This window comes from Macaca thibetana, chromosome 10 (assembly GCF_024542745.1).
Source record: "Macaca thibetana thibetana isolate TM-01 chromosome 10, ASM2454274v1, whole genome shotgun sequence".
NCBI lineage: Eukaryota > Metazoa > Chordata > Mammalia > Primates > Cercopithecidae > Macaca > Macaca thibetana.
Window position 1 is genome coordinate 21,452,843 of NC_065587.1, and position 11,142 is coordinate 21,463,984.

General features: G+C 47.5%; 1 protein-coding gene across 1 annotated transcript; it reads right to left on the reverse strand.

Moving 5' to 3' along the window:
- Positions 1-5,886: 5,886 nt before the first annotated feature.
- On the reverse strand, positions 5,887-8,851 carry RFPL1 (ret finger protein like 1). Its single transcript, XM_050806852.1, is given in 3 exon segments — positions 5,887-6,467; positions 8,480-8,776; positions 8,779-8,851. Coding segments are annotated over 3 exon segments (951 nt in total).
- Between the last annotated feature and the right edge of the window lie 2,291 nt (positions 8,852-11,142).

Consider the following 11,142-nt stretch of genomic DNA (forward strand, 5'->3'; position numbering starts at 1 on the left):
CTGTTGGGAGGAGGTCACGCAGGTGAAGTGCAAAGGACACTCAGTAACTTGAGGGTTGCTGTGGGGTCAGGCCTTTGTCATGTAGCTGTTGCTGCATTAGCGTCCACTCTCTTCCCCTGGAAAGGCAGCTTCTCTTTTGAATAAGGAAACACAAGAAGGTCCCAGGTCTGTTTGGACCTTGGGAGAGCAAATAATAAACAGAGCCTGACTTTCTGGAAGGATGAGGATGAGAGTGATCTGATAAAATGCTCTGGCAGGCCGCCTTGGTCCATCCAATTCACTAAAAACACCAGGATTAGAAAGTACTTCACTTTGGTGTTACTGGCTCTATGAAAAGCTGGCTATGTGACCTTGGGCAGAGAACTCAACCTCTCTGAGCCTGAGTGTCCCCAGCTGTGAAGTGGGTCAGGGATGGACTGGATGACACAAACTTGTGGTGGCCCTGCTCCACTCTCTCCTCCTGCACACCTCTGACTGCTGTAGTCCTCAGTTTCCCTAGTCTGCCTTTTCACCCAAGTTCCAGACTTTCCTGAATCAATCGATCGATCAATCTAAAACCTCCAGCTCCTGGCCTTAGGTTGCTTATTGCACAGCTCCCTTGAGGTCCCCTCTCCTACGCCATTCCGCCCCTCGCCGGCCCTGCAAGGCCAATACCAGCTCCCTTTTTTGGAGGAGGAGCAGTGAGGGCTCAGGAAATACCTGGCTCTCACAGTTGATTGGGGTGTGGGACGGTCCAGTCTGCCCAGCCTGGGTCTCTTGCACTCCAGAGGGTCACCAGGAAACCCAGCCTGGGGGGATGCCACAGGCCAGGAGGTGGCCCCAGAGACACCGAGAAAGGCAAGAGAGAGGGGAGGCAGGGCACGGCTAAGCCTTGGGCTATGATGGCTGCTCTCCCTCACCTCTGGCCCTGCCCCCGGAGTCCCCTCTGCCAGGCCGACTGGCACCTCTGCTCATGGCCTCCAGCTCCGAGGGGCAGGTGTGGTCACCTCGGCCATGGGCAACAGCCGGCAGCTTGAGTTCCCCCGGGTGGGCTCTGCAGCAGAGGCCTGGGTTAATAAGCTATGGGGAGTGATTTCCCAGGAGGAAAGGCAAAAGTGGGCAGGCACTGACCCTGGTGTAGTGGATGAACATTCCAGAATGCAGACTCGCCCTGGAAGAGCAACTTCCAATCTACTATGTGCCTTCAGAGTGTGCTGTGGGCCTGGTCTCCAGTCCTGGCACTGCCACCTCCAGCTCTGTGACCCTGGGGAGGCCCCTATCCCAAGTCAGCCTCAGTTTCCTCATCTGTACAAGGGTGATGGTGGTGAAGGCTCCGTGAAGGATTCTAAGTAGCATAAGGGAATGCCGTGTGCTTATATGGCGGTGGTGTTCAGTACTATTATTTTTTAAACTTTTATATCTAGTAACAGTTACCTTGTTTCGGTTCTCACCATTCTGAGTTTTATCCTGTGCATTCATTCATTTACTCACCCACCCGTGCAAAAATAAAAGGCAATTTCATCACTTCTTAAAAATATGTCTTTGGGAATTCAGTGTCTTACCCAGCCAGCCATGGAGCTGGTTAAACAGCTCGGACATCTGGTCCTTGTCCTGTCTGGTTTGTGTGCTCTGGGGTTCTCATGTCTGTTCAGCTTTGACCCCTTTGCAGTGAGGTCAGGAGTGCCCCGTGAGTGCACCGTCTGGGACCCTCATTAGGGTCAGACCCTGAGGCATACCCAGCCTGAGGGTGAGCTGGGAGTTCTCAGCTGCCTGCCTGCGTGACCTCCCAGCACCCGAGTACGGTTAATATATCAGGAGAGCGGGGAGGGGCAGGACTCCCAGGAAACTGAGCTGTCGAGTCAGAGAGTTCGGGGAGCCCCTTTCCTCCATCTGCATGTGTGGGCGGGGCCGATTTGACGAGCGCCTGCTCATGCACATCACCCCGCGAAATCGTCGCTGCCAGCCTGCGAGCTGCGTGTGAACATCCCCATTGTGAAGACAAGAAGAGTGAGACCGGAAAGGGTGTGGCAGCGGGACAATGGCCATGCTGGTCCTGCAGGTCCTGGGCATTTCTGCTCAGAAACCCTCATGGGGACCTCTTCCTGACGAAAGTTCAGGGCCCACTAGTGTCTGTGTCATCTCCCCACAACCTCGACTTCCCTTTCCTTCTATGCAAGAAAGCAGATAGTTGGCTATTTGGAGAGTAGGTCAGATTACTCACCATCGGCAAGGACCCCTGCACACCCTCCCAGGGCTCCCTCACAGCAGCTGGGATGAGCTCAAAATCCTCAGGGCAGGAGGCTATGTTAATGAAACATCTCTTGATTTGTCCTTGCCTTTGGCCTTTCTCTTTAAGGATTCCCTGAGGAAACGGAGCCCCAGTGCCCTCAGGCCTCCATGCTTAGAATTGAAGTCATCACCCCACCCCTGGTATCCAGAAAGGTCCGGTCCCAAATGTCCCTGGGAGAACTGTGAGCGGAAGGTCCTGTGTGGCAAAACCCCAGGCCGGAGGGGTGGAGGGGCTGATCCTGCACATCCAGCAGCTCTGTTTTCCCTCTCTCCCACCCCAGGCTCTTCTGTCATCTCCCCGCATCTCCCAGTTTCTTCCTGTCTGGATCTTTCTCCTTCCCTCCGTCTCTCTCTCGCATTGCGTGTGTGTGGGCATTCGTGGTCTCTGTCAGTCTCTCCATCTCTCTCCTGGGTCAAGTCTGCAATTGCAGTCAGTCAGACAGCTCAGGCACAAAGACTCAGCCACTTTCATTTGCTGAGACCCCAAGGAGCCCAGCGTCTGTGCCTGGTGTTCGAGGCTCCTGGGGACCTGCCCACCAGCCTGGGTCCCTGCTCCCTGCTCCTTCCCTGCCTCAAGCTGGTCCCCCACCCACAGCCCTCTCTGGAAAGCAGAGCTGGAGACTCAGTTCCAGAAGCAGAAGTTTATTTCTAGAGGGCCCAGGGCAACAGGAGTGGGGCTGGGGAGAGGGAGCCGGGACGGAGGCGGCTCATACAGGGTCATTGTCCAGTGGGCCATCCCTGCGGCACCTGGGGTTTGATGGCCGGGATTGTCAGAAGAGCTGAGCAGAACATGCTTAGAATTGTCCACTTGCAGGCCAGATGCGTGGCTCACACCTGTAATCCTGGCACTTTGGGATGTCGAGGCGGGCAGATCACCTGAGGTCAGGAGTTCAAGACCAGCCTGGCCAACGTGGCGAAACCCGGTCTCTACTAAAAATACAAAAATTAGCCGGGTGTGGTGGCAGGCTACTCAGGAGGCTGATACAGGAGAATCACTTGAACCTGGGAGGCGGAGATTGTGGTGAGCTGAGACCTTTCCACTGCACTCCAGCCTGGGTGACAGAATGATACTCCATCTCAAAAAAAAAAAAAAAAAAGGAAAAAAGAAAGAGGCCGGGCGCGGTGGCTCACTCCTGTAATCCCAGCACTTTGGGAGGCTGAGGCAGGTGGATCACAAGGTCAGGAGATGGAGACCATCCTGGCTAACACGGTGAAACCCCATCTCTACTAAAAATGCAAAAAATTAGCTGGACGTGGTGGCGGGCACTTGTAGTCCCAGCTACTCGGGAGGCTGAGGCAGGAGAATGGCTTGAACCCAGGAGGCGGAGCTTGCAGTGAGCCAAGATCGGCCACTGCGCTCCAGCATGGGCGACAGAGCAAAACTCTGTCTCAAAAAGAAAGGAATAAATAAATAAATAAATAAATAAATAAATAAATAAATAGAATAGTCCACTTGCAGCTCGGAAGAGGGGGCCATGTATTGATAGGCTCCTGTGCCCCATGGGTCGGTGTGCCTGTGGCTGCCAGTTCCCTCTCAGGACTGGGCTGGTGTGCCAGGAAGCACCAAGAGCATCCCATGTCGGATGTCAGTGAACCCAGGGGTGGAATCGGAGAGAGACGTCTGCAGGTGGCCAAGGCAGCAGTGACAGAGACCACGGACGCCCCCACACACGCAACGTGAGAGAGAGAAGGCAGGAAAGAGAGACAGGAAGAAACAGGGAGATGCAGGGAAATCAGAGAAGAGCCTGGGGTGAGAAGGAGGGAAAACAGAACTGCTGGATGTGCAGGATCAGCCCTGCCGCCCCTCCGGCCTGGGGTTCTGCCGCACAGGACGTTCTGCTCACAGTTCTACCAGGGACGTTTGGGACCTGACCATTTTCGATACCAGGGGTGGGGTGTGGCTTCATTCTAAGCATGGACGCCTGAGGGCACTGGGGCTCCATTTCCTCAGGGAATCCTTGAAGAGAAAGGCCAAAGGGTTACATTAGTATCTAAAGTCTATCATTCACATAGTGTTCTTTCTTCCTGTTACACATTTCTATGAATTTTGAAATATTTATGATGTTTACCATTTTGATCTCATGAGGAATATTCTCACTGCTCCAAAACTTCCCTCTTCTTTACTTATGAATCTCTGTCCTTTTTCTCCAGAAATCTTACAAACTATTGATATTTTTACCATCCCCTTAGTTTTGCCTTTTCCAGAATGTCATATAGTTGGAGTCATGTATTAGGTTGGCACAAAAGTAATTGCGGTTTTCCCATTCTTTTAATGCCAAAAACCGCAATTACTTTTGCACCAACCCAGTATTATGCAGCTTTTTCAGATGAACTTATTTCACTAATTAACATAAAGTCACCCTGCTCTGCTGCCTTTCTGTGTGGTCTCATCCACTTGAAGGCCTGCCCTCACAGTCTTTCTCATACATGTCTTTGTCTTCTCTATGCCTTGATGGAGAACTCCTTTAAATCACAGAATAATATTGTGTTTTATGGATGATTATTTTTTTCATTCACCTTTTGAACATCTCGCTTCTAGTTTGGGTGGTTATAGATAAAGCTGCCGTAAACATTCCTGTGCAGGCTTTGTGTGGACGTAACTTTTCATCTCAACTGAGTACATACCCAAGAGCATAATTTTTGGATTGTATTGTGAAAATATGTTGGGATTGGTAAGAATTTGGTGGATTTCATAAGAGAAATCATTTGGTTCTGGTGTTGTCTTTTTTGGAATGTTCTCAATGTTAATTCACTTAATAGGCAGAGGGTGTTCAGATTGTGTATGTTTCTAGTGTGACCCAGGGAAGATTATGTCTCTCAAGGAATTGATACATTTCACCTTCTCGTTGTTAATGTAGATGAACGAACATCCGGGAAAATGTTACCTATACTAAGCAATGACGGCAACAACGTCTTCTTGTCTTTTCAGTTCTGTATAGGACATAGGCATTGATCCAGTTCTCTGTTCAAATACGCACACACACACACACTCACGCTTTTACTATGAATAAAATCTATTGCAGTCCTATCATTTAGAAAATCACATAATCCTGCTGGGTGCAGTGGCTCACGCCTGTAATCCCAGCACTTTGGGAGGCTGAGGCGGGTGAATCATGAGGTCGAGAGTTCGAGATCAGCCTGGCCAACATGGTGAAACCCTGTCTCTGCTAAAAATACAAAAAATTAGCTGGGCCTGGTGGCGGGTACCTGTAATCCCGGCTACTCAGGAGACTGAGGCAAGAAAGTCACATAATCCATTAGGTGATATTCCAATGTTTATTTAACTCATAACTTCTATAATACATTAATTTGAACTTACAGAAATCAAAAGTAAAGCATTTGGAAACTGATCCCAGAATACAGGACATTTCTACAGGAAACAAGATGTGAACATAAGACTCAATGAGTTCGATGGTGGTAATAATACTTAGGACTCAATTTATAATCTAATCAAATTAGATGAAGTACAATCATGAAATGTCCCATATTTTTCTCCTATGACCTTGTATAATGCTTTTACCGAGTAGAAAATTCCTAAGTCTACCCACCCAAGTAATTTTCTTACCCTGTTTTTGTTTGTTTGTTTGTTTGTTTGTTTTTTGTTTTTTCAGTGGTGGCTTATTTGGCCTCCCCAGGATGGACTGGAGCATCAGTCGTGCCCGGGTTCATCACAGGACAAATACTCAAGACACCCTGATCACCATTAGGTGGACTTGAAGGAGCCAAAAACGGGCGCAGTGGCTCCTCAACAGAGACTCTCCTGAATGTATAGACATGGGAACCACCTTCAGCATCAAAAAAGGAAACATTCTGCATGCCCATATCCAGAAAAATCCCCACTCGCTGTAGCTTGCCATCTACGAAGAGGAAAGTCAGCGGCACCGTGCTGGCAGAGAGGCGGCCTCCAGCCCTCAAACTCACAGTCCAGAATCCACGCTCTGTGGTCAGCTGGATCCTCCCTTTGCGGTGAACAGATTCTCTGCAGACTCCCAGGTCCCATTCTGTGCTTGTTCCCACGTCCACCTCCCAGTAGTGGCGGCCACAGGTAAAGCGAGGGGAGCCCAGGACACAAATGGACAAGTCAAATCTCTCAGCACGGTCTTGCCAATTGTGTCTGATGTGCCCACTTTGGACGCTCCTGAGGTCATCAGAAATGAGGAGGAAGTTGTTGGCTGTGTCACCATCCAAGGTCATATCCACTGTGAAAAGGAAAACAAGTTGATCATCAAATGGACAGAAGCCCACCCCATGCCTCTCCTCTACTTCGCAGGCCCAGATATCTGACTTTGGTTTAATTCTCTTCTTCCCCCAAAATCAAAGCTTTTCATAAGGCAACTTCCCTGACTGGTTCAAATTCTCATAGGTATGCTTTGTGGCAATACCTGACTCTTATTCACAGTAGCAATTCTTATTTGACTTCATGTCACGTGTTTGCTTCATTGAACTTTTCTTCATTTAGAGTGGAGGGTCTCTGAACACAGACACCATGACCCCACCTTGATGCGTGGATAAATAAATGATAATTAAGACAATGCAAGTGGTCAATATTAAATATGTGTCTGCTTCCATATTATATTGCTCAATTCAGTATCTAGAGCCTGATTCCAGGCCTTTGTTTTCCATGTTTGTAAACAAATTAATTGTGCACGGTTCTGACAGATGGGATATCTCTGCAGCTGACAATATGATGGCAGAGGTGCCCGTCCTGGACATTAAGAGGCTCCAAGGCCAGGAGGAGGAGGGGGGCCTTAGATGAAAGAATGTTTTCCATTCTACATGAGAGGTGAGACCTTAAGCAAAACAATGGTAAATTTTGGAGCCAAGAGAAAGGTATTTGAAAGTTGTTTGTCATAACTGACTGATTGTAGAGAATAAAGGCGGCCAATACAAAGGTCAATAATTTAGGGCATTGAGTATGTGGTTGACAGGTGAAGCTGCCAATTTTCATGAAGGAGGCAGTGTGATCTGACCTAAAGAAAATTAATTGTCCAGAGCATTCTGAAAAAAAGAAATCTACAGAACATATTATCCTTCAAGTCAAAAAACTGATATGATCACCAACATAGATTTTATAGATTATAGTAAAACCTGAGGGAATTGATTGCTATTTGATAGTGAATTAGGGAATGAAATGAATGGATATGGACAAGGAAGGAGGAAGAATGTTCCAAACATGACGTGGACAGGGTGAATCTGTCCTCCATATTTCAGCACAGCGACAGTCAGGTAATGTTAGGTGAATGAGTAAAGATCATGGCTGTCACGGCAGAAGCGACCAGTGTCGGGGACATCATAGGGGCCCACCACCATTTATAGGTGTAATTCTTTGCCCAGGTTGACCATAATCTCTTCATGTAAATGTCCCTTTTCTCCAGAGTTATGGAGAGTGATCGTGTTTTCTGTAGCCAGGACCACTGTTGAAGCCCATGGCGCATGGATGAGACCAGCGTCTGCAGCTCGCCCCACACTCACAGAAACAAACACCATAGGCGCTCCATTCCAAACTCTTCTCAACCCTGGGGTGAGGTTGTTTGGTACAATGGATGCCAATATTCGCCCTGCATGAGAATTACCAGGCCCATCTCAATGTCAGAGTCCTGGGAACCTTTGCTAGAGAGAAATTCAAATTAGGTTGCTCTATGTTTTTGCTACTCAGCAAAGTCCCCAAGACAGAGGGATCAATCCTGAGACTTCCCCGTTCAGCATCTGCATTTTAACAAAATTCCCAGGTAATCTGAGCACACTAAGTTTAGAGAATCCCTTGTCTAACCCATGACATAGACATTGGGTTTTTTTTGTTGTTGTTGTTTGTTTGTTTGTTTTTGAGCTGGAGTCTCGCTCTGTCGCCCAGGCTGGAGTGCAGTGGCGCCATCTCAGCTCACTGCAAGCTCCGCCCCCCAGGTTCACGCCTTTCTCCTGTCTCAGCCTCCTGAGTAGCTGGGACTACAGGCGCCCGCTACCATGCCCAGCTAATTTTTTGTATTTTTAGTAGAGACAGTTTCACCGTGTTAGCCAGGATGGTCTTGATCTCCTGACCTCGTGATCCCCGGCCTCAGCCTCCCAAAGAGCGGGATTACAGGCGTGAGCCACCGCGCCCGGCTTTTTTTTTGGAGATCACCAGGAAATCCCCATGTGGAATGGGGGGCCAATTGCACAAATGATTTTTCCTGGTCTGGTCATGAGAAGGGAGCAGGGTATATAGATTCCTTACCTTGGAACTTGCGCATTCTTGGGTTCATCTGCAGAATCTTCTTCAGCTTGGGCTCCAGTTCCTTGATGTGGGAAACCAGCCTCTCTAGCTGCCGATTGGGCCTGACTTTGTTCTTCTGAGAGACCGCAGAACAGCAACAGCAAAGTAGATCCTCCCCACGGGGCTCCTTCTGCAGTGAATTGATGCACTTGAGGCAGACGCTGCATCCACACTCCAGGGACATTGGTTTTTCTAGATAGTCTGAGCAGATGGGACAGCTGCTCGCTTCTTGGAAGAGTGCAGCCATGTCCACTGCCAGGGAAAAGTGCACAAGGGAAGAAAATTTCCATGAGGTGAAAGCCTGTTACTTGTGACAAGTGACAACCTTTTCATACCTAGAGGTATTGTGTTCCAGCTTTGTCACTCCTAGAACAAGGCCATGAGTACACTCAAGCACATCCCCCCATCCCCCGTCTTCAGAGATCTGAAGTTCTACTGGGAAGGAAGTCACAAATCATCACTGTGCTCTGAGCCGAGGTGGAGGAAGGGTTCATTATCCTGGTAACCCAGCAGCTGAGCCTGAGCCAGTGACACGGCAGCACCCATGCGAGGAGCAGCGAGCTGGGGTCACTTCACCTCCTCCTAGGGCAGCCCGAGCAAGAGACTGATTGATGAACATAAGAATTAGGGGTTGGGAGGCCAGGCGTGCCTGTAATCCCAGCACTTTGGGAGGCTGGGGGTGGGTAGATCATCTGAGGTCATCAGAAGTTCGAGACCAGCCTGATCAACATGGTGAAATCCCATCTCTACTGAAAATACAAAAGAATTAGCCAGGTGTGGTGGCAGACGCCTGTAATCCCAGATACTTGAAAGGCTGAGGCAGGAGAATTGCTTGAATCTGGGAGGCAGAGGTTGCAGTGAGCCGAGATTGTGCCATTGCACTCCGTCCTGGGCAACAGAGTGAGACACCATTTCCAAAAAAAAAAAAAAAAAAGAGGGACTGGATGCAGTAGCTCACATCTGTAATCCCAGCACTTTGCAAGGCCGAGGCAGGAAGATCCCTTGAGCCCAGGAGTTTGAGACTAGTCTGGGCAACACAGGAAGACCCTGTCTCTACAAATAATACAAAAATTAGCAGAGAGCAGAGATCTTGCCAGGTCACTCCAACCTGGACAACAGAGTAACACCCTGTCTCATAAAAAAAAAAAAAAAAAAAAAAAAAAAATTACATCCTTCTCCAGCCTTGGAAATGAATACCAAATTGACTGCCACCACTCCTAGACTGGGGATCCAGGGTGACTGGTTTCTAACTCTGAGGCAGCGCTCAGACAGCCCTTGTTGAATTCCTTACTTACAAATTTCTCTCATTCATCCCCCCAAGTCATAACCCCCATTTCTAGACATCTAAGGAGGAAAAACACACACAGGCATGGACTCACCTCTTCTGCTGGAAGCTCCTCTGTCCTCCAGCTGCTTCCACCAGGAGCTCAGGTCTTGTGGGGAAGGGGCACACGAGGGCCTTTTATTGGTGAGATTCCCACCTCCCACTGGGTCACACCCTGCCACGCCCTCTAAGCTAATGAGGCTTTGATTTGATTATAACAGGGAGTTAGGTTTTTATTGGTGATATATCTCCAGTTCACTGTAACTTTACTAAATCCTTCATCCTGACAGTGTATTTTTCTTTCATATGAAGGTAAGATTAAATTGCCTTTATATTAAATTAGGCTTAATGTACTAACTTCAAAAGCTTATTTTAGAGATGTTTCCATCACTTGTCAGGAAAGATAATTCCTGTAATATGTTGTAGGCTTGAAGCTTTGCTTGGAATCCTAAAGTATTACGTATGATTGGATTTGCAATTTTACAAAATGGCTTAAATTCGTATACATCAGACTCAAAGGTAATAAGGGCATGCATCCCATTGAGGAAAATCTAGGCAATTTTTATTTATTTGCATTGGTTTATTTCTGGTTTTGAAAAAATTTCATACTTCTTAGGAAAAAATTAAATAATTACTATTTTGACAAATGACCATTAAGCTTCTTGGACCCTGAGTACTTCAGAGAGTGTTAGGATAAAAGCCACAATTAAAAAAAAAAAAAAAAAAAAAAAAAAAAAAAGATGATTTTCTGGTGAAACTTGAGTTCTCAGATAGAAATTGCTACCCGTGACGTGAGTTGTGCTTTCTTTCATTTGAATCAACCCCGAACCTTTTCCTTTTCATGCCTTTCTGTGTAGTGGGATCTTTACTGCTTTGTTTTCAAATTTCAAATAATTTGAATATAATCTTATCATTTTCCCTATCCCCCTTGGCACATATTAAAGGAATTTTCTCTTTTTGCATAATTAAAAATAAAGACCTAATTTTGGTCAGCTTTAAAGATGATCCCTCATGGGATTGGAGGACTCTGAGACACGCAGGTCTTGTTTTGGCTTACTTTTTTTCTCTTTACTTTCAGTTGACATGTAATAATCGTACATGTTTATGGCACACAGTGATATTTTCACACATGCATAAAGTGTGTAATAATCAAGTCAGGATAATTAGCACACTCTAAAACATTTATTTCTTTTCTTTCTTTTTTTTTTTTTTGAGACAGAGTCTCACTCTGTCGGCCATGCTAGAGTGCAGTGGCATGAACTCGTTTCACTGCAACATCCGGCTCCTGGGCTCAAGCAAT